This window comes from Aspergillus lucknowensis (assembly GCF_044049455.1).
Source record: "Aspergillus lucknowensis strain CBS 449.75 chromosome Unknown BJX67scaffold_64, whole genome shotgun sequence".
Taxonomy (NCBI): Eukaryota; Fungi; Ascomycota; class Eurotiomycetes; order Eurotiales; family Aspergillaceae; genus Aspergillus; species Aspergillus lucknowensis.
The window spans coordinates 39484-65711 of record NW_027263608.1 but is presented as its reverse complement, the minus strand read 5'-3'; the positions used below and the strand labels follow the sequence as shown (position 1 = coordinate 65711).

Below are 26228 nucleotides of genomic sequence, written 5' to 3'. Positions count from 1 at the left end.
GACATCTTTTCGTCAGCAACCGATACCCCCCGCTTCGCTTGGTTAAGCAAGAATTCTTTCAATGGCAACCTCTCTCAACGTTGGACAAATGTCGCTTAGCTCGGTTGGCTGGCAATAAATGCAGTCAAGCAGGCGTTCATGAAATCAGGCGACGTGATTCTCCGACAAATACCTGGACAAGCGGGGTTCTCGGATCCGGCTCACGCTCCCCAGGCTTCCCCGTCTCCACCGAGCTTTAATCTCGGAACTCACACCTCCTCATCTCATCACCTCAATGCGCCCAACACTTCGTCGCTCCTGCGCGGCCTGCGCAAAATTCAAACATAGCTGCGACCTCCGCACCCCGCGCTGTTCTCGCTGCGTCAAGCGAAAGGTCCAATGTGTCTATGCAAACGAGCCTCTGACGGCACCAATAGCCCTTGGACATGGGGACGGGAGGTCAATACGACCCCTTGGTGGCTATGAGAGCTTAACCGAGTATAGATTCGGGTCACTGGATCCGTTCGAGTCTTATCCGCCGACGAGACTCCCAAGGGAACATGTCCAGCGTCTCATTCATAGTTGTGCGTGCGCCTTATCAACTCGTTCATCGGAGTCGAGCTTACCAATAATGTAGTTCTCCACAAGATCGCATTCGAGTATTACCCGCTCGATTTGTGTGCAGCGTCAAACCCGTTTCTTGTCTCGTGGTGGCCCCTCGCGCTGGGCGATCCGGCTCTGTTCCACGTGTCGCTGCAGACAGCATGTCTCGATGAAGAGCTGTTAGCGCAAAGGGGCTTCCACGCTTCTGAGATTTTAATGGCGGATTCAGTCGCGTTACTTCGACGCAAGGTTGAAGATCCATCGTTAGCCGTTCAAGATGGGACTATGAACTCGGTTATTACCTTGGCTGCTATTGAGGTAAGGTTCTTTAAGGTTCTTCCCAAAACCTCCCCTTACAGTCGCGACTAGTTCGGAAAAGGCAATCTCCAGACCAGCAAGATGCACGTCGACGGCGTCAAAAAGCTAGTCAGTATGAGGGGTGGCATCAACTCAGTACGACAGACAAGTCCACTCACAGCGAGAATGGTCTCCTGGTGCGCACCCCTGCCTCATTGTCCATCTAGTTGGCTTACGCGCGGCCAGGGTTTCAATGCTCGTCACGGGCCATCCTCAGTTCGACACGCAAGACGACGTCGGTATTGGAGACGGCATACCGATCGTCCCGGAATGGCAGATAGACCTGACTAACGCCGCACACTCTTCCTCGCTGCTCAACAATCCTGAACTTGATATCGACTACGAAGTGCGCAGCGTCTTCATCCGCCTCCGTAATGCTTTCGACCGCGCACAACACGTTCCCCTCCCTGCGACTCGCCTTCATGACCTTACATGCTTTGTCATCCACAGACTTCTCCTCTCTACCTCAAATATTACTGGTATTCCCTCCTCCCCACTGAGCGAATCTCTCCGCTATGCGATAATCTTGTATATGTTCATCATCCACGGACCAACATACTACTCCCACGCCGTGATAATGAGTACGATCGTCGCCCGATTCATCGAAAACCTTATATCACTCGAATCCACCACTTATGCTCAACCTTCGTTAGACATCTGGTTTTCAGCCGTCGGACTGGTCGCTTCATCCGGAACCCCACAATACCAGTGGTTCATTGATAAAACGCAGGCTCTCGTGGCACATCTGGGCTTAGGCAGCTGGGAAGACGCATTCGCCCGCATAAAGTCTATTCTATGGATGAACACACCGCAAGCGGAAGGAATTTTCCGACCTCACTGGGACGCTATATTCGGGCCTGCGGATCGGCGCCAAACTTCCTCGTCCGATCTCCAGCTTTCTCTCCCCATTTCCCCGTATAGTATAGGATTTCCGTCGGATATAATCTCAGTATTGCCTTTGAGCTTGATGCTAGAGAGACCAGATACGGCGATCACGTATGCGGCACGGACTCCATTATCATGAGATTATACCACGCACATATGACCTCCGTCAGCATATCTATTCTGCTCGTTTGATTGAAGCTGGTGCGGTGGATTATTTGACCCACTGGGGGGAGCAAGTGGAGTGTCTTGACAGGTCCCAGCTGCATATACTATGAATTCCTACTTCACTGTTACTGTGGAGGGTCCACTATTCTATCGCTACCTCATAATGGCCGTAGATATACACTGTTCACAGGAAGCCCACCCGACGGGCAATCCAGAGCCCCCATTCCACCAGAGTCTATCTAAAAGCTGCATTGCGGGTCACAGCCAGAAAAGTAAGCGACCACAGCTGCTGGATATTCGATTCTAGACGACATATATCAGTCACTTCCTTGAAAGCAGGATAGTTAGTAAAAAAAAGTAACAAGATGACAAACTCACCAGTCTGCGAACCACCCCCAGGAGCCGGCAGAACCCCCAACGGCGTCGGCACAAACCGCCCACCCCGAAACACCCACGACCACACCTCCGACGAGAGTTGCGCCGCGTTCGCCTCGAGATTATCCCAGAGGAGATTATACGCCGTTCGCAGATTCCCGTACACTGAAGGATCCGTGCAGAACCGCGGCACACCAGTAGCTGCGGCTTTTGATCGAACACACCTCCCCAGCTGCTGCTCCAGCCCCCGTGCCATCATTGCCAGCTGCCAGCTCCACACAACCGTGCCGTGGTACGCGCCATTCGTGAAGTTCGCCGCGTAGCCGGGGTCGACACCATACGCGGGATTCGCGACGACGAGCCCGACGCCGGTCATCAGGCCTGCGGGGAAGGTGCGTCGGATGTTGTTTGCTGTTTGGTTGATGAAGACGGTTAGCTGGGCTTCGTTTGTGGTGTTGAGGAGGAAATGGCGGAAGCAGTCGTCTGTGTTCATTACTTCGATGTGGGAGAGGTTGTTGGGGCTGTCGAGGGCGAGGGCGTGGAAGTGGATGGTGTCGTCGATGGAGTCTGCGTGGCTGGGGCCTTGGAAGTTGGTGCGGTTTTTGTAGGATTCGACGAGGTGTTTTGCTTTCTCTTTGGGGATTGTAATCTGTCATGGTAGGTTAGGAGGGTGTAAGTAATATTTGACTCGGAAGATATGGGGCTCACTTCGAAGAACGACAGGGTCTTGTCCTCCCAGACTTTGGCGTATCGATCTGCAAGGGCAGCCCAGTCCCTATCGCCGCGAAATACACCCCCACGAGCGAGGGAAGAAATGGCACGGAGAGCCGCAGGAACCAGCGCTGTGTTCACATCGTACGGGATACGACCGCCACCAAGGCCTGGAGTTTACTGTTATCAGAACTCCATATTCAGGAGCAGCGTGGGATTATGGAACCAACCATCAGAACTATCCCTCCACTGACCGACGACCTCATTCGGCTTCAGACGGATCAAGTTCTCCTTCACGGGGTCTTCCGCGAACGGAGCGGCGAGGCGTAGAATGCGCCGGGCGCTGAGGAGGGCCAGCTCGCCGTAAGTGATATTCTTGTTCAAGGGATCGATAGAGCCGGCGGGAATTCTGCATACTAAAAATCCGTAATCCAAGGCTAGTGAGCCGGACGGAGGGAGGCATACCTTGAAAAAGCAGAGTACCTCGTGCGGCCGACTGCATTGTCCAGGAAATACTTCTGCATCAAGACTGGTAGGAAGAAATCGGTATCGATCTGATACTATTAACCATCGGCTTCAAAGTGTGCACATCAAGCGTACCATTTTATAATCACAGATCATATCGTTGCTGACGATACCATTCTGTAAATTCGTCCACGTCGCGTAATCGCTAAGCAGTCAGCGTCAGGTTCGTTCACACAGAAGGAAACGGTGCTTCGAGCATACCCAATATTCTCCTCATGACAGACACTCCCATCCGTCCGATTAAGACGTTCCAATACAGCCCCGATAACAGCTTCCATCGCACTGCCTTCGCCGTTGCTCAGCACCGGCTCCAGAAGTAACGCAGATATCATCGAGTCTCGACCAAAGTACGTGAGGAACCTCCACGCTCCAGCGAGCAATTTCTGCGAGTACGACAGGAAAGACAACGCTGTTGTCTGAGTTGGATACTGCGCAATGAGGTCGGACGAGGTGTTGGCAAGAACCGCTGATGGCTTCAACTGCGTCAGCTGGGGGTAGTTGTAGGATGCCGAGAAAATGTAATCGCCCGGCGCAAAGGTCACAGTCCGTTCGGTGGTTGAAACCTGCCCGGAGCTCGAGTCCACGGGCACAAAGGTGAGGGTTGTGCTGGTAACATTGTCCAGCCAGTCCCGGCTTAAGCTGATGCTGCCGTCTGGACCGGTACTGAATGCGATGGCATCCTGGATCTCAGGGTACAGTATACTGGGTCCCTCGACGAAATCCCTGATTGTCCTGATACTCCCCAGAATCGGGACCGTCAGGACAGCCGACGCATTGAAGCGCATGACACCCCGTACCCCTACGACCGGCGCGTCTGTCGCAAAACCCGGGGAAGGCTTGGCGTGGATACCGGATATTGGGTCGCCAATCGTGGAATTAACGAGCGAAATCGCCAGACTACCATTAATCCCACTCTGCGGCGCGAAGAACGCACAGACTCCGCTGTTGCCGCCTGGCCAGGCGACGATCAGCCGGGGGCTGATGATCTCTAAATTGCTGTCTGGGAGGGGACTGGTCACTACGACTTGGGCGGCGGTGTTGCAGTCGGAGTAGAAGTAGTTCTCGTAGGGAGGGTCGCTCAGCTCTAGGGTTGCTGGCGCTCCGTCGCATTGTGGCGGTGACCGCGCTACCTGGGACGATCAGTTATGATGATTTCATCGCTATGATGGGGGTGAACTAACTGAGGTGGCAGCCGTCACCTGTGCGAGGAGAGCAGTCTTGATGAGAGCAGAGAGTCTCATGGTATATCAAGCAAGGACACCAGGAGTGAGAAAGTTCCTGATATTAGAAGGCAAAGGAACGTCAACGCTTTATTTCAGGAAACTCCAAGACTTTATACCCCTGCACCGACTGGTACAACTTTATTTCGCTTCACTCACAACGTGGTTCGCGGGGAGAGAGAGCCAGGGAGGGGTGCATGCGGGGGATGCTGGTCTCCACGAGGGAACAACCTTGGAATGTTGCATCGGGCGCCATTTTCGCTCCCTTCTCGAAGGTTGGTTGCGGAGTAATATCGGAGAATCCACCGATCAGCGTCTCTGCTCCGAATAGCTTTTAACAGCCTTGCACAACAGATGGGATGAGTACCATACCCGGAAGTTGGCAGGTGTTAACGTGATACGGATGTGCCCTAAAGTCACCCCTATATAGAACGAATGTTACTGTTCATATGCTTTTTCTCGTCTTTTTGATTCATGATAGTCGCAAGTCGGTGGCCAGTAGAGCCAAGGCCTTCGATCGGCTTGGAGGCATGGGATCGACACTGCCCTAATCTATCGGATCCGACGTTCTGGGGTGTTCTCGACCACGCCGCCTTGCTTCATGTACACTAGTACCTGGCATAAGTCGCTGCTAATATTTAGTTGCAATGCAAGAAGGCTCATCTAATCTACAATGTACAAGCCGCGTGGACAGCAAGTTCAGCTTAACTCATTAACTTCCGTCTGCTTCATACATCACGACACATCAACTCCCCTCAGCCTCCTCAAATATCCTCCGCAAAGTAGGCTGCAAGTCCGGCCGCGCAACATACCCACTAGTATGCGGATAATGCTGCTTACAGTCACAGTACTCAGTCGAATACACCCACGATCCATCCTCGCGATGCGTCGGATCCAAGCACGAAAACCCCGCATTGAAGCAATCATCACACACGATAAACTGTCCGCCGTAGCAACCCTTGCACAATCGCGGCCAATTTGTCAGAGGCACGGATAAGGTGCAGATACCGCAGTAGCAGTGCCCAGCTGCGTACGGCGGGAGAGAGTCTGGGTCTACGTCGTCGTCTGTCATGCGGTCCTTGCGCCAGGGTTTCACGCCGACTTTCTTCGCATGGGCGCGGTAGAGGTTGAAGAGGGGGACGTTGCCGCTGCGCGCGGCCCACCAGACAGCCGTGTGGCCGGTTTTGTCTTCGTGTCGGAGGCATTCGCCGGTGTCTGTTGCGACGAGGAGCTCGACGGCTTCGAGGTGGCCGGATCTCGAGGCCGCTATGAGGGGTCCAGCGTCGAGGTAATCTGTAATGTTGGGGAGGGCGTTTGCGTCTAGGAGTGCCTGTACGACTTTTACATTTCCGCATCTGGCGGCGAAGAATAGGGCGGTGCGGCCGGCTGCGTCTTGCTGATTCACGTCGAAGTTTAGTTCTGAGATGTAATATTTGGCGATGTCGGGCTCTGTCTGTTGCGCAGCGGCATGGAGTGGCGTCCATCCCGTGCCTTGCATTGTCGCCGTTGTATCAGCACCGTTCGCTACGAGAAACTTAACCGTCTCAAGACACCCGTTCGCTGAAGCTAGGAGCAAAGGACTCCATCCAGCCTCGTCCTGGACCGAGACTTCGGCCCCGTTTTCCACGAGCAGCCGTGCAGCCTCAGCGGTCTTCAGTTTCGAAGCAGCGTGGAGTGGTGTTTGTCCAGTATCGAGCCTCGAATTCGCAGCCGCACCTTTGGCAAGAAGGAGCTTCATAACACCGACATGCCCATCGCCAGAAGCGAAGTGCAGCGGTGTGAACCCAGACTCGCTTGCAGCGGCAGCATCAAGCCCCCTCTCGATCAGCATCGTCGCGATATCCAGCGACCCTGCCATCGCGGCGATGTGTAGAGGCGATATTCCGCCGTCGTCTGCTGCTAGAGTCGCGTTTCCCTCGTTGACCAGCAGCTGGACGAGAGCAAGGTTTCCGCTCTGGATCGCACATTCGAGGGGTGTTAATCCCACCTCGTCGCTGACAGACGCATCCGCACCGTACTCAATTAACAGCTTGCAGATGTCATAGTGTCCCAGCCTCGCTGCTCTGTGCAGCAGAGTGCCACCCGTGCTATCTACGACAGCCGGGTCGCCACCTCGTTCCAGCAGCAGCTTCACCATCTCCAGGACACCAGATTGCACAGCCAATTGCAGCCCTACCAAACATCCCGGATCCTCTCGAAAGCAAAGTTTCCCCCCCATATCTAGCAGAAGAGTAGCCATTTCAACCAGCCCCTCCTCGACCGCACGATGGAGCGCAGTCTCGCCGGCAAAGGTAGTCGCCATGAGATTCGCACCTCGCCGTATCAACAATTCAGCGATTTCCCTAAAGTCGCTCTGGACCGCGTAATGCAGAGGCGTGCATCCCTCCGATGATTCGGTATCCGTGCATGCTCCATGGGCAAGAAGGACCTTAACGACCTCCGTATGCCCACCCCGTGACGCAGCAGATAGCGGCGTCTCGGCACAGTCGCCAGAACAGTTGACCCAGTCAGCGCCCTGGACGCCCTCCCGCAGTAGGAGTTCAAGGACAGCGACATGTCCACCGGCTGCGGCGGAGTAGATCAGGTGGAAATCGTGACGATTCACGCTCAGCCCTGAGAGTTGCGCACGATGTAGTGTATCCAGCCGTCCGTTTGACGCAGCCCAGTCCAACGCTTCATAGCCCCATTCCCGGTTTTGGGTGTAGAGGCGGGAGATGAGCACGTCGTGGAGTCGGGGATTCGTGCGGAGCAGCGCGAGCAAGTCCTTTGGGGAGTCGATGTGCCGTGCGACGGCATCCAGGAGCTCGTTTGGGAGTGCAAGGAGTGACATTTCCAAGTGGATGGAAGCCACTCTGTCTCGTTCTCAAAGCCTTGAATTTGAAACTTGGGGAGTTTAGAGCCGCATCATTGGAAAGGGATGAGGGGCGCTGGAGTTGTCTACAGAGCTTTCTGAGCTTTACGAGCTTCTCTTGGCGAGCTGCCATGGCCGAGGGAACGTGCGAGACTGCATGCCTCCCGATTTTCGGTCTGCGGATTGTTACCATCGGGTATGTGCCATGGCCATCATGAGCAATAAATTTCGCGTTAGAAACACGTCTGTGCTTCATAATAGCCATTCTTCGCGCAAAGTTTGGAAAAAGTCGTCAACAAAAACTGTACACCAGACGTTGATCTTAGCCATGCTGACGGAAAGAAGAAAGCAGTTCATACCGACGTTCCCAGCATGGCAACACGACCATCTGCATAATTCTGGAGAATACTGAAGGTGAACGATGATTTGTCCGTTCCAAAACTTGCTGGCTGAGCGAGGCTCCGACTTCTGGCTCGACGCCCTCTCGATGCTCTTGCATTTTCTCTCGCGATTCTCTCGTGATTCTCTCGTGACCGGTGTTCATGGCTGAGCAGGGTGGGTTCCCGCGGAAGCTGAGCCAATGATATCTGGGGAGCGCCTGCAACTGGATTGAACCAATGATATCCGGGGAGCGCCTGCAACTGGATTGAGCCAATCATGCCCTGGAAGCGCCTGCAGTAGGATTCTGGAATTCGCGAATGGGATTGCTTGCCAGTGGCGGGTTGGGAAAGAGGAATTCAGAGACGATCTTTGGTCTGTCTGACGTTTATATGAGCCCCCAAGGGCTACTTAAGGGCCCTTTTGCCTTTTCATTATTCAAATTCAAATTAAAATTCATCAACCCCAAAAGTATCCGACGCAAATGCCCCTGTCAACCGAAGCTACGATTGCTCTGGTTGGGCTTCTCATAACGGGGACACCGTCTCTACTACTTCTTGTCTGGAATTATTTGAGACAGAGATCTCACCGACGTACTATGTCTCCGCGCAGCCCTGACACATCAAGTGAGTACTCACAAGTTCTTTCCTCTCAAGCGACCATCTTACCAAATCTTCTAGGTCTACTATCCGACTTGGTCCCCCTCGAACCCATGCCCAGCCTTGTCACGCCACGGCGTTGCGAAGAACTACAAAGATTTCCTGAGACAGGGCAGTATACTCGGAGGGCTCGAACTGATCTTGTATGTGTTTGTCTTTCTCGTCTCCTGATCATTCCATAGCACTTACAGGAATAAAGTACCTATCGCAGGTTTCTATTTCCGTGGATCAGATGTGCTAGGAGGGTCGTGAAGTGCTCTTGATCGCCATTTAGCGCAAACTAGACTAAAAAAGCGATCTCAAGTATATTTGAAGAAACTGTGTTTCACGTCAGCCTAATCTCGTTTTGATATTTGAATAGACCATCGCTTAAAGTTGTTCACCTGTTTTCCGTGCAATGTAAACAGTAAACCACACATCAGAAACCCAGAATTCAGAAACATGAACTGAAACATAACTAACAACCACATAGGGCGGGGAAGAGGCTATTCTGCAATCGCGAGCCTCTCGGGCGCTGCGGCCGGCGGAAGCTGCTTGAGGCAGAGTTATTCCGCGATACGGTTCCTGAGTGCCCAGCATCAAGGTTCAACCTCAGTGTCACATCCACGAGCTAATTAACACTTTCCCAAATCCACTTGCGATTCTATAGCACTTTGAACAAACTCCAATTGGATCTATGCCACAGCATCCTTTATATCAATTGGTCCTATCGCACGGTAGCCGAAGTTGCGCTTTGAAAAATTTCGATCCCAAGGGAAAGAACAAAACAAAACAAAAAAAAAAAAAAACGAACCAATAGAATTGCATGTTTTGCGGACGGACTCGAGAAAGTTTCCGCCACGGTCTCGCGCTTTCGAGCTGGTGGAACGGAGCATTAAATTCCTTGAATGTTCCAAGCAAAATATCTTATTCTTCATGCAATACTGGTTCTTCTGTTTTCTTGAATTTACCTCTTCTCCTGTATGGGCCACTGGTTGTCCGCCGACCCCCAGTGTACCCTTGGCTGAATTGTTTCGCCGAATCCCGACACGTTACACTGACAGGTTTGGGAAGAGGTTATTCTGGAGTCAAGAGCCTCTTGCAATAACATCAACATGATATGATTGTGGCATAGCTTGGGAAAGGCTAGCCAGGAACACAAAAATGTTTCAATATTGTTCGAGAACCGAGACTCGGGAATGGCACTCGGTTGCCCCAACCTTCCACCCCAGGAACTCGCCATGTCTATTTTGGATTCGCCCAATCATATCTCCCCAAGCATCTGGGAATTGGGCGGAGACCCCACTTCCACAGAAGTTCAATGGGCCGCACAACCTCCTTCCACGGAACCTTGAGATTCTGGATCTGACCAATAACACGGAAATATTTCAAATAGAAGGGACTCACCGCCTCAGACAGTAAATCTGAGAAGCTCCCGTCCTTCCTGGTGTATCGGAAGGAATATTATTGCCCACAGTATCTCGTTCCTGTCTCTATTCATTGCATTGATCTGACAGTGAAAAGTTAATCAGCCGCCCGCAGACTATGGCGCAAAGTTCGGAAATTTTCGTCGACCAAAATTGTACACCAATCTCCTACCTCTGGCATTCTGGCGGACAGAAGAAGGCAGTTAATACCGGCGTCTTCGAAATTGATGCTATCTATTTTTCACTGTGGTCTATGGCTGGGTGAAACCAAATCAGCCTGAGTATTATGGCTCCAGCTGTGCTGCCAGTGGGTTTTCGTACTGTATACACTTGCTGCCCATATCACAGCGAAGCTACCGACATGGTTTTTCATTCTGGGTTCTGGTATTTATATTCCATGGGAAACAGGTCACCCGTTCTAAACAATGGTCCCTTCAAGCCCCAACACCAGACAAAGTTGATGGTAAACACAGTCTCTATCAATATACTCGAGATTGTTCTCTTCTTCTATGTTCAAGAGGAATCCCAGCCCTAACACATATGCTCCACGGAAATGGAAACCTGCGATAGATACTTCGTTTCCGTCAGTGTTACGACTCACAAAATAATAAGGGCCAAAGTAGACAAACGGAAATACAAGATCTATCCGAGCCCGCCGAGTATACAGCTCTGCTTCGGAAAATGCTTCTAGTTCTTCGCGTCGCCGCCACACAGCATGGTGGGGGATGGGTTCAAGGTTAACCAAGTCGGATACCAGACCTATAGAAGAACTGGTAAGATTATCACGCGAGAAGAAGAAAGAGTTGCCAAACTCACTCGATGTGCCACGGCTACGCGAAGCCAGAACACCCAAGTGAAATCTTCGTCTGAAATAGTTCCACGCAAGAAGGAGAGATGGTGGCCCAGTTACAAGAAGCGCGATCAGCGCAATGATGGATTCCGTTGACAGGGCCATTTGCTTTGGGTAACTTCTGCGACCGATGAAGTTCCATTTGAATAATGGAAAGGCAAAGAAGTCCTGGGGATAGAAGGGAGGTAAATATATGTACGAGAAATAAGAGGAGCATTTCGCCCTTGTGCTTGTTGAAGAAGGCCAAAGCCAACCATGATGTGAGTGGCAGGTAGGTTAACCCGTTTGGAACCTGACCACCTGCAAGAGTCAGGGTGGAGACCGATCATCAAGGACTGAAATCTCATTGGCCGGTGGATTCCAGGACCTTAATATCCGTCGCCCAGCCTGGCCGTGGATCTTCTTCAGAATGTTCACTCCTAGGCGTGTTGTAATAATGTACGAGTGATACGCAGCTCTTTGAGTTTCAGCGATTGTACCTCAATGGGGCCGTGCAAATGTTCCTTCCACTGAGTCTTGCGACCGAATGAGGCTGGACACCCCAGGGCATTGTCTTCCAGCTCCCCTTTTCGCGGATTCGAGCATGCCGTTTTCGCTCGGCTGAAGCCATCCCCGTGGAACAAATTATTTCATGGAAATTTGGTGCAAAGGCACGAACGTTGGGCAGAGGAGATTTTCGCGCCACAAGTCAGAGCGTCGCTCAGACAGCCATCAGAACTTGAAATCAAATTTTGGAACTGACGAATCATCGCTCACCTCATTTGTCGGAGTTCTGGACCTTTTTGCTCATCGCGGGACGGTGGTGTCGCGGCGCTGACATCTTTCAAGCAAGAAGTCGATCCTTGTACTTCGCAGCCCTTTCGACACTCCTTGCCCAGGTGGACAAACTCGCCATGTCTATTTTGGATTCGCCCAATCACATCTCTTCAGGAATTTGGAAATCACCACCTGGCAACGTGACGTCGTTGGTCGGTATTTGAACACCTGGGGGCAAGGCCCACTTCTAAAGTGGGCCCACGGGCCGCACAACGATTTTGGATCTGACCAATAACAGGAGTCTCTGGGGCAGAAGGGCCAACCCAGTGTCAGCCTCACGGCCTCAGACGGTGAACCTGTTGAGCTCCTTCCCTGTGTATAAGAGGGCACGTCGTTGTCCACACAACCTCCTTTCCAGCCCTCTTCATCGCATTGATCTAATCGTGGAAACATAAGATCAACATCCTCCGCCCCGGCACCGGGTTTCTTTCGCCAACTCATGACCAACTGTTGGAAATTGCCGCTCCACTAAAAAGGGTCAACCCTTCCAAGTGAAGGGCTATTCTGGCTGACACCAACGTTCCCTCCCAGAATCGAGATGCCGAATTGGGAAGAGTATAAGCAGGTCCTCTGGGAACTCTACGTGGTGGAGGACAAGAAAGTTGACGATATCGTGAGGTCGATGCGGGAGAGATTCAACTTCTGCGCAACGTATGAAACTTATCCCCTGGATTTTGAACTCAGAATTCGTCACTCACAACACCACCAGGCCCGATCAATATAATCGCAAGTTCAAAGCCTGGAGCTTTCGCAAGAATTTGAAAAGTCAAGAGTGGAGAGCCGTCAACCACCGCATCACAAAGTCGAAACGAGCTCGCAAGGCGTACAATGTCTACATTGATGGCATACTGGCTTCGAAACCCAGGGTCGACAAGGAGACCCGACGACACGATTTTCCTAGCCTCAAGGAGCGCTACGGTCAGGGTATATTATCCACTACTAAACCTTTCTTTACCCACCTTAACTGACATATCCTCCAGCTCCAAGTCCCACGACTCCAGAAGGGGTCTATGTATGCACGCCTCCAGCGGTAACCCCAAACTCATATCTCTTCGACAATCTTCCTTGGTTTGAGTTTTTGCGCTCCATCGCTACTCGAGGTATACAGGCGGGCCCTATTCGAAAATCAACATCGTGCTAATATTGAACCAGGAAACCCTTTCCCCGATCTCGCACAAATTGCGGCGAATATTCCCAACATCTCGCGCGGCTTCGTATCTTGCTCTGGAGGCTCTGAGACGTTATCAATAGCCCAAGCGGTCGCACGTACACTGTCGACAAACATTCATGACTCATTAAGGCAAGAGCTTGTTCAGCCTTGCCAAATTGCGGTTCGGCGCTTTCATTCTAACTTGCGCGCCCTGCTCCCTGAAGCTCCTGCTTCAGACAATCCGACAATGGGCAATGAGATTTGCAAAATTGATAATAACTCAAAAGAGCAGTACTTGACTGTACTTATTTACCTGCTCTCAAACACCTTTTTCAGTGAGTTGGGTTTTAGCGAATTCTTCCAGGATATACAAAAGCTTGTCGAACCTGGCACTGCTCAACGATTTGCACGGGAACAATCACCTGCGACCCGGGCCGCTCTGGAAAAGCTTCTTTCCGCAGCTGTGCGAGATGGAAACACGCCACTCGTTGAACTCCTCCTTGAAGCTGGTGTTCCTGCGGGCGTCCATGTACCAGGAAACTTTGGTAGAACAATCACAGCCCTTCAATACGCAACCAAGCAAGGGTTTGAGGATATTGTTCGAGTTCTACTGGATAAGGGTGCAGATGCAAATGGAGGCAGCGACTGGTATGAGCCAAGCCCTCTTTATTATGCAGTTGAGGATGGCAATATGACTTTGGTTGACCTACTGTTGGATCACCATGCTGATGTTAATGATTCCGGTTCCGTAGGCCGATACGTCGGGAGGAATACGGTTTTGCAGTTAGCAGTACGCAATGGCGATGTTGACATGGTTAAACTACTGCTAAACAAGGGGGCCGATATCAATCACCTTGGAGGAGAACTATGGGTAACAGTGCTGCATACCGCCGCAGAGGTTGGCAACCTTGAATTAGCGGACATCCTGCTAAAAGAAGGGCCGAAGTAAATGATCCTCTCTGTGACGAACCCCCTATTGTCGGCGCAGTGAGGTCTGGAAATGTTGCAGTTGTTGAACGTCTACTGGACGCCGGTGGTAACATTAATGCGCACAGACACAGAGAGAATGCGACTGCGATCCAAGTCGCAGCCACTGACGGCTCGATTGAAATGGTCAAGCTTTTGTTAGCAGCTGGTGCCGATGTGAATGCTCCCGCAGGTAGCTGGGGCCTTACGGCAATACAGGCAGCTGCCCGCCATAATACAATTGAAGTGGTTCAACTGCTTCTGGGGTATGGGGCGGATGTGAACGCACCGGCTGCTGGAACAGATGGACTTACTGCGCTCCAAGCGGCAGCACTCAGAGGAGATTCTGAGCTAGTGCAATATTTGTTGGACGCAGGTGCAAATATCGATGCTCCCGCCGCCCGTTATGGGGGGTATACTGCACTACAGGCTGCAGTTCGGAGTAATAAAGCAAGCCTGGTTTACCTGCTTTTGCTTCATGGGGCAGATTACGATGCCCCGGGGTCTAGTGTATCTGGAAAAAGAGCCCTAGCGTTTGCTGCAGAGGCTGGTAATTACGAGATTACCGAGACCCTCCTCGTCTGGGGTGCGGAGACAAATTACCTCGTCGACCTAGACGAGGAAGGGCGAACACCTTTGCAGGCGGCAGCTGAGCACGGTACTATTGAAGTCGTGAAACTCCTCCTTGAACATGGCTCCAACCCGAATATACCAGCTGCTAGAAATCGGGGGAAGACTGCTCTCCAGGCAGCATCCGGTCGAGGAGATATGAAAATAGTTCAGCTTCTCCTCCAATATCATGCTGATGTTAACGCCCCAGTGAGCGACGTAGGAGGACGAACAGCACTGCAGGAAGCAGTCAAGAACCCACATTCGGACATAGTCAAGCTTCTTCTCGAAGAAGGAGCAGATGTGAACGCCCCCGCAGCGGAGGCGTTGGGAACGACGGCACTCAATGCAGCGGTTAAAAAGGAAAGCGTCGAGTTAACTCGACTGCTGCTAGAACATGGCGCCGACACCAATCTCCCAGGCGACAGCTACGGTAGCACAGTATTGCAGTCAGCGGCAGGGGCAGGAAATAGAGAGTTAGTTCAGCTCTTGTTACAAGCCGGGGCCTTTGCGAATACTCCAGCTGGTGGAGGGAAAGGAAGAACTGCCCTCCAGATAGCTGCCAGTGTTGGTGATATCGATATTGTCGAGCTCCTTCTGGGGGCTGGAGCAGATGCCACAGCACCCCCTAATTTGGGCAGCGGAATCACCGCTCTCCAGGCTGCCGCGAAGGGAGGCTATGTAGGCATTGCAGTGAAGCTGATCGAGGCCGGCGCTGATGTTAACGAGCCGCCTTCCACCTTTTGGGGTAGGACGGCTCTACAAGAAGCGGCTATGTACGGGCGGATTGATATGGTGCAGTTGCTTTTGAACGCCGGTATTAAATTGAGTGGAGATGGGTATAACTGGTTTCAGAGTGCCGTTGTCGGAGCAAAGGAATTTGGGCATTTTGCTATCGCTGACTTGTTGAAGGACCACCTGAGAGCGAGATCCTCTCATGGATCTCCCTGTTAACAGGGTTTTGGTTGGATACCTTGCCAACTAGCGCGCAGTAGCACTTATTTTCTCTACAATCACACTAGTCTTTTGAGAATAGTAGTTATCTGCTTCAGTCTCCAGCCAAATCCCTCCACGTTCACTGCTCCGGGGGTCCACTTGTCAGAAGACTGGCAATCATCTCCACCTCGGCACGAAGCACTCAGCATATTCCCAGGTACTGCGATAGTGGCAATACTGTTCTTTGAAGGCACCCGTGATTCTGGCCTGTCAGCATCGCAATCTAAATCATACTTGTTATTGTTATCCTAGAACAACGTTCTCTTTTAACCCTGCAGCTCTAAACCCCAGAGCAGATAATTAAATCCCGGTTTTCGGCCCCGATCAGGGTCTGAAGTCTGCAAGAGCGGCTAATACCATCCGGTGGGACTATCTCAGTCGGCCGGTGCATGTCAATAGACCAGCCAACTACCCAACTGGGTCTGTGAGAGAAACATATTTAATATCAACAGTCAGCCCTAGGCAGGGTCTATGCAGGATACTGTGGGGGCGGCGTCTCTCGCTACTAGTAGGTAACTGCGCCTCCCTTCCGCCGATGCAGGATACCCCGTGAACTTAATCTACTTTAATCTATACGGCCGCTGTGTCCCACGTTAGGCCAACCCACGATGCACGGAACACCGCCCGTATGCGAATGAGTATCTTTATGCGCGGACCAGTAAGCAACTCTGTATTGCATTCCCAGCCCGACATCCCCGGGCCAATTCCCCAGCCTTCGACCCCGGCCAAGCGGCCAAGCTCAGCACTAGCACAGGCTTCCCGAGCCCTGTCTCTTACTTTGATGCCGTTGAAAATCCCCGAATCCAACAACACGTATTCATTTCCGAAAAAGCTGAATGGTCTTACACAACCTGGGGGCTGATTTGAACAGTATACGCGTTTTTCCACGTCATCCAATAATGCTCCCAATTGCCAGTCCTCTAAGCCACAGTTGATACTAAGTAGTCACCGAATACTACCTCGGTTTCTGGCGCTGCCGCGCAAAATACACCTCGATTAGGGCAATAACCCGATATGCCCGATATGAGTATACAGGTCGTCCGATGGATACATATACAGCTCAAAAAGGTATTTAAGGGCTCTCGACCACCCCGTTGAGCCTGATCATTTCCACACAACACTACACTCTTCAGTCAGTCACCAGGTTCTTCAATCTAAACCAAACCAAAGACTTTATCCCTCTACTTCCCTCTTCAAAATGCGTCTCTCATCCGCCATTCTCCCCCTCGCCTTCGTCGCCGCGTCAAGTGCACTAAAGGGTCCGTCCCCGTCCCAAAACCCCGGAAAGGAGAGTGACTAGACTAGTCTAGTCACACTTTGACAAACAGCCGAGCAAATCACAGAGACCGACGACGGCTTCAAGGTGTCTACCCGCGAATGCAGCGATGACTACTTCACCTGCATCACCAACTGCCCGCTGGACGCGCCGGCCTCGTTCTGCATTTCCTGGCCGCTTACCTGCAGTATTATCTACTGCTAGTTACTTAATGCGGGCTTGGCTTGCCAGGTGGCTTGCATTATCAATCTGGCCGGGCTTGGAAGGAAGTGTAATTGTTCCTTGTCCTTTGTCCCTTGCGCGCTGTGGTACTGTATGTAGAACAATGAAGTGACTTGCATAGCTTGGTTTGATGGTCTGCGTGTGCGTCTGCGCCTCTTTGGACATGGTAATGGAGAGATTCGTGTTTTGATGGATTGAGTGGTTCTGCTGTCGCTCCTTTAGTGCTTGATAGTTTGTCTGTCTGTTGTCTGTCTGTTGTCTGTCTGTTGTCTGTCTGTTGTCTGTCTGTTGTCTGTCTGTCGTCAGTCGGTGCCAACAGTGCATTGGCAATACCTTACCAGATAGTATTTGTTAATGCAACTGGCTCATGCTGTTTACTTATCCTCTTGCGTGCGTGCTTTGCATGGCTCTACCGGAGACTGGAGAGCAGTTAGGTTGCTGAAATGACAGCGCAATCCTCCTGCTGTCCGTGCATTATCTCCCGGCGGGATTTACGGGACATCTTGAGCGACCTGCTTTCGGTGTCGGCATGATTTTACCAAAACTAGGACCTGGTCTCTATTGCCAATGCAGGCGAGAGCTCCGGTGGAGATGAATATGGGACTTCCGAGACAGATTATAGTTGCAGATTATACGAACAAATCCACAACACGAATCTTTTACAAGTACGTCTGAGACTGGTAGAAGGCACAATCATACACAAAAAGACTTGCTTCCTCTCGTTAAAGGCTTTCATTCTAACAATATATAAGAATGTAAGCTGGAAGTATGATACATAAAGATGAGTAATGCAGTGCAGCCGGAAGAACCGAAAACCTCATCCAGTACGAGAACCAGATTTTTCTATGCCCAGTCCCAGCTAGACCTCGTGACAATCTCCAAAATAATACAAGGAAAGATAAAGCTTCCTGCGCCTCATACACCTTCGTACGCCATGATGTTGTTGGGCGGCTGAGCAGCCTGCGGAGCACCATCGCCATACCAAGGCGCGGCGACGACCGCCGTCGCAAGCGGCCTCTTCAACCCTAACCGAAACCGGTCTATGCGATTCATCCGCTCCAGCACCATCGTATCAACACGCATAACGCTCTCCCTGTACAGCGTCTGTGTCGTCCAGTCATACGAACACAACAGCCCGCGCTGCATACCGCCCTCGCTCCCACACAGCACCAGCGCCACGGGCGGTCTGACCGCCGTATACAGCGTAACCGTCATGAGATTTGTGTCAACGATCGTGAACACTTTTTCTTCGCCGTACGTCGACTCTCTGCACCGGGTGACGAGATCCCTAGTCGCCGAGTCCTCCGTTGGATCCACGCCGAAGCACTCGCCGTTTATATTTTCGTGACGCGAGAGGGGACTTGAGTAGGGGCTCCATTTTAGTCTGTGCAGGTTCGTCCCGAAGATGAGGGTCTCTATCTCGGTGATATTCATGTACCCCTCGAATCCGAAGAGCCACGGTTGCGCGCGCCAAGGCTTCCCGACGTACAGGCTTGCCAGGAGATACGGCGAGGCGAGGGTCATCAGGATTGCAGGGCCCATGAAGAGCCAGCCCAGAGCGGTGATGACGCCGAAATCACCGCCTCGGGACCCGGTGCCTGCGAGCAATGTTACGCCCAGGATGAACAACATTGGGACGATGCGGACGGCGAAGCGCGCGACCATGCGCTTGACGGTATTGCGCAGGCGGAGGTTGACTGGGGAGAACGACTTGTACCGGATGGGCGCTGCGAAGCCGCCGCCTAGTATCACGGTGTCGTCGCGTCCGACGCCGTCTACTTGGCAGAGGGGGGAGATATCCCATAGGCTGCGGCCCCAGACGTCGTCGATATGGTGCCACGGTTGGTTTCTATCGTTGGGGAAGAGGCAGACCAGGCGTTCGAGGAGTCGGTTACTGTCGTTTGCCAGGGAGAGTCGGCAGAACTCTTGGAATGCAGTGTTCTCGGGGTTGACTCTTGGTCTGCGTCGCAGCAGTCCCATCAGCACGTATGTTAAGTCGCCTGGAAGGAAGGCTCTCGTGTTGTCCGCGCGCATGCTCAGACACTGCAGGGCCAGTGTGACGAGCTCGAGCGGGCTCAGGATGATGGAGCCTTCGTAATGGTCAACCAGCTGTCTGGAGACGGGCGCATCTTCCCAGGCCTTGGCCGGGAAATTCCGCTTCGCAACGAGAAGAGGGTTCGAGATATCTCCGTTCCGGTTGTATATCGAGATTGGCCGCTCCGTGGGGCTGAGGAGCACCTCTGGGAATGTCCATATCCGCTCACCCCAGTGGCGTAGCATGGCGTCCATATCCGGGTCTGACGAGGGGTCGGTCACTGGGGGGCCGAGGATGATTGCAAGGGAATGCGCTCCGCGGACAACGTCGCTGATTCGGAAGACATCTTCGGCGACCTGATCGGGCTCTGGCATGCAGCTACACGAGATCCAGTATGCAGACACTCCGGCACTTCGAGCAGCGGCGGCAGCAATGACATGCAGCGCCTCCCAGTCCTCCTTTCCTTGGAACTGCGCAGAGGTATAGGAGATGAAGACGTATTGGAGGATTGCTTCGCGTCCGTGCTCCTTCTCCCACTTGTCCACACGCATTGGCTCGACCCCGTCGCCTTCGGTTAGGAAACACAGGTATCGAGGGCGTAGAGGCCGCTCCGCGATACCATTGACGTCCCAAGGAGATGTCAACGGCAACTCCGTTGGCGGGCCAGTGGCCTCGCGTGGATTACTCGGAATATACGAATACCCCCAAAAGTGGTACTTGAACTGCTCGTAGAAGCCATTGTTAAGCACCTCACCTCCAAGGTCCGCCGGAACAAACAACTGGCCGCGTATTAGAAATATCGAAAACAGGGAATGGATAAGCGGTTACCAGAGCAAAGATAGCCGCACAAGCCGGCAGCCACTTCAGGCACATCTCCGCCGTCACCTCCTCCTGTCTGCCCTCAATCCTGTCCTTCAACACCCAGAAAACGACTCTGAGATGAATCGGGGTGACCTCGCGCATGTTGGTCCGACTCCACGTCGCGTTCCGGGGACCGCGTCGGACGGCCTCTGTTGCTTGGACGACCAGCTTCTGCAGGCGGCCATCTGTCGGGCTGAGGTATCGATCGTCGTCAGGGCCTTCCCACACCCGGCTCAGAACGTCGCGGTGGCGGTATACATTGCGATCGGTATAGGTGAGGCCAGGATGATCGATGGGTCGTTGAACACCGACCCAACCGGTGGGGAAAGAAGGAGTCGCCATGGGGTCGAGGGAACTGGGCTGGGCTCTTGCATTCAACTCGTAAGAGTCCTACGGCAGTAGACCAGGTCAGGGAGTGGAAGAAATTGGTTGAGGGCGAGGACTCACTCCGTGGGTCGTATTACTATTAGGGTCAACAGGGGAAACTGCGTTGACGGCCCCTTCCTGCGGTACATCAATGCTGTCCGTTTGGGATGCCGCCACCGCTGACGGCGATTGGACGGGATGCGGTATATCTTGGCCCGGCGCCTGCCTGTCGTTATAAAGGGTGGTTACGGGTTGGAAGGCGCGTGGCGTGACGCTTACCAGCTGGGACGAGGGACTCGGATCCAGGGCAGAGTCGGCGTTAGCCATTTGGGTTATCCGGGAAACTCTCCGTGGGTAGGTTGGGAGAAATCAAAACACGACATTGATGAGGCTTCGATCGAATTTAACACTAGTGGTGGTGGATTTGAGCCGCATCTGTACCCCCGCAGGGGATGGATTAAGCGTCGCAGGGGCTGCGCCCCGTGGAGGAGGGGTGGGGAGTTGGCAAAGGACATTTGAGACATGATATATTTGCTTTTTCCAATCCAGCAAAGACAAGAGACGAATGTGGCTGCGGACCACACATTGCACGACGCCATCCCCAACAGGGCGTCGATGGGCGCCGTCGTTGATAGAGATCGACGCGGCGCGTCACCCGCACGCGAATGGGCGCACACGATGTCAACTTGAAGCTTTTCACCTCAGGGCAAACTGCATCTATCTTGCTTTGTCCCCGAGAGGCGATGAAAGAACGCGCGGCAGAGGTGTTGTATCTTCTCCCATAACCCTGCATCCAACAACCGTCGAGGCTGCAATCAGCCTTTCCCCATCTCAGACTCGCCAGGCTGAGTCGTCCTACGCTCCAATTTCCCCACTCGCCAGCCTCGTCCGAGAAATGAGCCAAGGACAGACTTCCACGCCCTCTGATCATTGACGTTCTGCTTCCGCCAGAGCGACCATCCCAGAAGGACGGCCAGGGTAAGGGGGATCGAGACGACCCAGAAAATCCAGAAATCGTTCGAAACTTCGAGAGAGGTATTGCCGGGGGATGTATTGAAGAACTGGCTGCCAAATACCGTCTGCGATGCGTTAGTGGAGAAGGAGGAGACTCGACGACGAGGGAGAGACTTACAGAGACCGTAGTGATTGGTAAGAAGACCAACGTCACGAAAGCGATCGTGGCCATTGTATTACTGTCGGACTGGAGCAGCGTGTTTCCCTCCTGAGTGACAAGGTGGAATGACTGCAAGGTATGAGTGGCGTTGGGTTTTCGTAGAGAGGGAGGACATACCAATGCAATCACGTTCTGCATCCTCCTATCCAGACTCTTTACCCTCAGCTTGATCGTCTGAAATTCGGATTCCACCTGGGCGATGGTTCTGCGCGTTATACGAACAGCCTCCAGTTGGTCAATTGTTGCGCCCCCGGAAAAGTCGTCGTGCAGAGTAGATAGTCCCTCTACGGTCATGAGCACGGCATCCGATCCCTCCTGGAGGTATATGATATGCTTCGAGATGTTATGAAGGCCCGTAAATGATTCCCGATCACGACTCAAACTCATCGCTTTCTATACCGATCAGTCGCTTCCCGTGCTGTTCCGATTGAGGAACATACCCATTCAATCCCCCTGAAAACGTCCGAAAGATCCCAAACCGTCCGATCCATCTGCGCAGACAGCTCATGGAGAATAACAACAAACAAGCTCAGCGGATCTCGCAGCACGCCATCCCGCACAGCGCCCAACGAGATCCGCCGCAGCCTCTGCGAGGCGGTATCGCAGCCAAACGAGATGAGCGTTAGATGCGACTCCAACTTGGAGTCAATCGGCCATCGTAGGAAAAACCCCGAGCGGATCCACGTGAGGTCGCTCTGTCGCAGCTCCGGGACGCCGTAGCTCGGACCACGGATTAGGAGTCCTGACTCAGGGGCCTCTTGCACGGTGATGTTCTTGCAGAGGAAGTTGAACCAGCAGCCTGGGGGATTAGTCTTTCTAACCGATTATCCATCTGGAAGGTAGGCGTACATCTGTATCCGTCGCTGGTATCCAGAGAGCCGAAAGCGTGCGTCACAGCCCGTGACTCGGCTTCAATGAAGGCCGTTGGGATTCTGTAGTGGCGGATGAGAAATCCCAACACGGCCGCAAAGGAGGCATCCGTCCAATGCACCGGCGTAATACTGCGGCCGTTAGTTGACATCTCAAGAATAGTGCAAAGAGATACAAACATGACTCTGAGGGAGGGTCTTGACTCCGCGAGATCGCTGAGGAGCTTCCTCTCAGCAGAAGGATACTCAACACCTTCCACCCAGTCCAAAACGTCGACAGAGGCACCGGCCAGCGAAGACGAGCTGTCGTCTCTTCGCGAGAATGGCAGCCCAGCAAGATCATTAAAGAGTCCTTCCATCTCACATCAATCATCTGCGTCCGATCTGTCGTCAAGATCCCGCACTTCAGCTTCAGATGGGGCAAAACAAGAAACGAGTGTCACAAAAAGCCATCCACGCAGCGATCAGCGATCGACATTGACGAGGCTGAGGCTGTGCGGCAAACACGCAGAATGCTCCTTTCACCCCCAGACCCCAAAACACTCTCGTCGGTCTTCATTCATCACTCGATCCTGACCTCGTATCGACAGACAGCACAGCATGCCGGAACCCCAGCACCACAGACACGAGGGTGGAGGTCGAGGGGAAAACATCACCCGGCGCAACACATCCTCGCTGATCGACCGGCTCTTCCGCCGCTCAACAACCCACCCTTCCTCCCACGAAAGCTCCTCATCCTCCCCATCAATCCGATCCCCAACCAGCCAAGTCCAAGAAGCCACTCGCGACATCTCAAGTCCACACCACACTCCAAGTTCCACCGCAACGCCAAGTCAACCCACCCGCGCCACGACGATGCCACACCTCCGGCAGTATGGCGAACCACAACGTCATGGAGGCGCCTCCGTGCCCTGGTCTGGAACTAGGAGTGCGCAGCCGCATTCCTTGAGCAGCCCAGCTGGAGCAGATACTCATCCCGCAATGAGGATCCCCCAGAGCGCTGGTCAGAGCGGAATGATCAGAACTAATCATAATAACGGGGCCCGTCAGGACCGAGAGGCTGTTCCTGGGCCGGGAGGAGCCGCCGCCACACCTTTACCCTTTGCTAGAAATAACAATAACTGGCAACCTCCGCGGCATGGAGGCGGGTATGTTCCGTCGTTTTCGCGGCAGGTTAGCGATCCATCTGTTTCTCGGCCTTGAGGATGATTTATAATTTATCCTAGCTTCGCGGAGGCTAGGCTTTTGGCTATATAATAGTATGAATTTTTTTTTTTTTTGGTTAAGCCGGTTTATATTGATATGTTGCTCAATATCGTTGGGGATTACTTAGATTGCGCCAAACATATCTCACGAAATGACGATGGATTACAGTTGAGAATTCATTGAGGAGACAAGTTGTTGCGAGGTGACTGCCATCTACTCCCTATGTATAATGCTCACTGGTCATGAACTCTGGATAATTAGGCCGCATTGACAGCGACACAATCATATGTTTTCCAATTTTTCATGCCCCACGAGTTTCCAGTACACTGTCAAAAAAAGTAAGAGGAGAGTAGAAACCAGAATTAAAATCTAACAAGTCGATTTGTTAGTTAATAATCAGCAATCAGGGCGTGCTTCTCACATTGATTGTTGAATGCTGCGCCGAATTCATTCAGAGGCCTGGCATCAAAATCCATCAGAAAATTGTAAGGAGCGGACCCGCTACCGTTCGGTCCGTCCTCGGCACACGCCTCTGTGTTTCCAAGGACGATGCTCAGAGCCCTCGCTACTTTCCCAGCTTCCGCAGACGCCGCGCTCATCTGAAGCCAGATCTTGTGCGAGATTGTGAGTTGTTCTCGGATCTCTTCGGCCCTCGGCGGAGGCGACGACGTTTTCTGTCCTGCAGATTCAGGGATCTCAAATTTATCGACGTCCTGAAGGTACAGACAGAGCACGCTCGTTGCGAGGAGAACGTCCTGGTTGAAGATATGGGTGACCTTCCATCGAAGCTGACACAACCGACCGAATGGCTGGGACTCTTCGTGGAGCATCTGCTGGAATGAGAGGATCTTGAGTGCGGAATCGAGACAAATTCGCACTGCCTCCCTGTCCCTGTCCTGTTCTTGAGACTGTCGAGCTGGGAAGCTGACCAGAGCCCGGCGGTACAGGAGGATGCGCGATTTGTAGTAGGTCGTTTCCACACTTACCCGCTGGACCACGACAATCGGACTATCCGTGATAGGGTGTGGCATGGTTTCCCAGCGCAGCACGGGTGAGATAGCATGATCATGTACATCTTTAAGGAGCGCGTCGACTTTGAGGACCTCGTCGTAGGAAGGAGGATGGATATCGCTGTTGACGTCGCAGATCAGGCCGAGGGCTGATATCAGTCGCCGTCTTGCAATGAGGGGGAGCACCGGCGTCCATTCTGTCTCTGGCCTCGGCGGCGGCATCTCGGTTGTGTCCTCGTCGAAATCACAGTCGCGCAGATTGCGCGGCGCTTTTGTATCAATGTGCCTATCTGTCGCACTTCGAGGAAGGCCCTTTTCCAAGGAGAGGCCGAGATCTAACTGGAGGATTATGGTCCAGATGCGTCTACGCATCTCCCCCTCGAATGGGGATATTCCGGGAAAGTGATCCGGGTCTCGGTGATAGCCCATGCGCATTGCAAGATGGAGTATTAGACTGATCAAGAGCCAGCCATCGGTGGTGCTATCCTTCAAGAGTACAAACTCTCCAGTAAGGACCATTATGAGGGTTTCTAGGATATATGGTCCTCCGGTCGTATACCTGGCCAGGATAAGACACTGAACGGCCTTCTCCCTGAATACGTCCTTCATGGTAAGATACTCCACCCTGAGCGACTCGGCTCGTCCGTCCGTGAAGTCAGTGGTGAAGCTCTGCAACTGTGCAGCAATATATAACATGGAGAACATGAAACCGATCCAAGCGATAGGAGTCCCAGACGGATCCTCCCAAAAGGTTTCGTACTGGTCAGATGTCAGACTGTAATCAGCCAGATTAGAAAGAACCCACCTCTCGGAGAAACTTCTTGTCATGGATGAGATCTACAGCATACCGTCAATACCGCTGAAAACAAACAGAAAGCGTGGATGTACTGACATGGAGTGATAATGTAGGAATCGAAGTGAAGGGCCATGAGGCGATCCACCACTGGACGAGGAGGAACAGCAGCGAGTATTTCATCTCGAGTTGCGTGACGGTTCAGGCCATAGAACAAGTGTGAACCTGGCAGAGCCTTGCTGTCAGTGACCAAGTCCTCTTTCAGTCCTCTGATCTTGGTAAGAATGGCCTCCCAATGGGCACTCTGGATATAGCTGGTTCCAGACTCGCGCAGCTTTAGAGTGCCAGGGTCTGCCGGTGATGCAGATTCATCTGCGAATAAGAGCGAGCTTGGTCTCGGCGATCTCGGTGCGGGCGGAGTTGGGAGCGATTGGCCCTTCATGAGCGTCACGACAAGGCTCTCCAACTCCGAGATTCTGGTATGGAGGGTGGTGGACTGTCGCGGAGCAACGGACTGCTGAGCATCGGGCGTCGTAGAAGACGACGACGACGTCGCATAATTGCAGGAGCTGGTGAGGCCACGCCTTGAGCAAGCTCCGCATGGGTGCTCTCGGTCGCACCTCCGCCTGGCAAAGTTAGGAGCGCTGCGTGCACGACTTTGTGATGGATATTGAGCCCGTACTTTCGGCGTCTGCAAGGGTCGCAGGAGAGTTGGACTTTGTCTCGGCGCCGATTTGGCGGCGGACGCGGACGGTGAGCACTGTCCGCCATGGTGTGCGACACCTGCGGAGCTCAACCTCGTCGAGAAAGAAAGAAGAGGAGATGTCTGGCGGCGGAAGAGAGAGGAGAGGGAGGCAATAGAGAAATTAGCGACCGTCCGACCGTCCGACCGTCCGACCGTCCGCCCCGCTCGCT

At 52.9% G+C, this 26228-nt stretch overlaps 8 protein-coding genes across 8 annotated transcripts; 3 read left to right on the top strand and 5 right to left on the bottom strand.

The window, feature by feature from the left end:
* Positions 1–83: 83 nt before the first annotated feature.
* On the top strand, positions 84–2289 carry BJX67DRAFT_292877 (Zn(II)2Cys6 transcription factor). The gene is made up of 4 exons (XM_071026844.1): positions 84–563; positions 617–900; positions 952–1076; positions 1126–2289. Exons 1-4 carry the CDS (start codon positions 275–277, stop codon positions 1961–1963), a joined length of 1536 nt encoding a protein of 511 aa, XP_070881608.1. The 5' UTR covers positions 84–274; the 3' UTR covers positions 1964–2289.
* BJX67DRAFT_385435 (uncharacterized protein) lies at positions 2225–4841 on the bottom strand (the record flags this gene model as incomplete). Its single annotated transcript, XM_071033860.1, has 8 exons — positions 2225–2292; positions 2368–3013; positions 3073–3245; positions 3306–3484; positions 3559–3629; positions 3676–3745; positions 3802–4730; positions 4782–4841. The coding sequence occupies 8 exons, from the start codon at positions 4839–4841 to the stop codon at positions 2225–2227; spliced, it is 2196 nt and encodes a 731-aa protein (XP_070881607.1).
* Positions 4842–8471: 3630 nt separating this feature from the next.
* Positions 8472–9071, top strand: BJX67DRAFT_365905 (uncharacterized protein). The gene is made up of 3 exons (XM_071030322.1): positions 8472–8675; positions 8730–8851; positions 8908–9071. The coding sequence occupies exons 1-3, from the start codon at positions 8534–8536 to the stop codon at positions 8947–8949; spliced, it is 306 nt and encodes a 101-aa protein (XP_070881606.1). The 5' UTR covers positions 8472–8533; the 3' UTR covers positions 8950–9071.
* A 1271-nt stretch (positions 9072–10342) lies between these two features.
* On the bottom strand, positions 10343–11206 carry BJX67DRAFT_365902 (uncharacterized protein). Its single transcript, XM_071030321.1, has 2 exons — positions 10752–11206; positions 10343–10687 (listed from the first exon to the last, which is right to left on the bottom strand). The coding sequence occupies exons 1-2, from the start codon at positions 11067–11069 to the stop codon at positions 10646–10648; spliced, it is 360 nt and encodes a 119-aa protein (XP_070881605.1). The 5' UTR covers positions 11070–11206; the 3' UTR covers positions 10343–10645.
* A 1112-nt stretch (positions 11207–12318) lies between these two features.
* BJX67DRAFT_385433 (ankyrin repeat-containing domain protein) lies at positions 12319–15459 on the top strand (the record flags this gene model as incomplete). Its single annotated transcript, XM_071033859.1, has 5 exons — positions 12319–12431; positions 12490–12704; positions 12761–12880; positions 12933–13875; positions 13986–15459. 5 exons carry the CDS (start codon positions 12319–12321, stop codon positions 15457–15459), a joined length of 2865 nt encoding a protein of 954 aa, XP_070881604.1.
* A 2455-nt stretch (positions 15460–17914) lies between these two features.
* On the bottom strand, positions 17915–20588 carry BJX67DRAFT_385432 (uncharacterized protein; the record flags this gene model as incomplete). Its single annotated transcript, XM_071033858.1, has 3 exons — positions 17915–19813; positions 19863–20285; positions 20343–20588. 3 exons carry the CDS (start codon positions 20586–20588, stop codon positions 17915–17917), a joined length of 2568 nt encoding a protein of 855 aa, XP_070881603.1.
* A 488-nt stretch (positions 20589–21076) lies between these two features.
* Positions 21077–22663, bottom strand: BJX67DRAFT_385431 (uncharacterized protein; the record flags this gene model as incomplete). The annotated part of the gene is made up of 6 exons (XM_071033857.1): positions 21077–21340; positions 21394–21504; positions 21553–21828; positions 21876–22234; positions 22285–22436; positions 22485–22663. The coding sequence occupies 6 exons, from the start codon at positions 22661–22663 to the stop codon at positions 21077–21079; spliced, it is 1341 nt and encodes a 446-aa protein (XP_070881602.1).
* Positions 22664–23811: 1148 nt separating this feature from the next.
* Positions 23812–26084, bottom strand: BJX67DRAFT_375137 (fungal specific transcription factor domain-containing protein; the record flags this gene model as incomplete). Its single annotated transcript, XM_071031650.1, has 4 exons — positions 23812–23879; positions 23932–25295; positions 25409–25939; positions 25996–26084. The coding sequence occupies 4 exons, from the start codon at positions 26082–26084 to the stop codon at positions 23812–23814; spliced, it is 2052 nt and encodes a 683-aa protein (XP_070881601.1).
* Between the last annotated feature and the right edge of the window lie 144 nt (positions 26085–26228).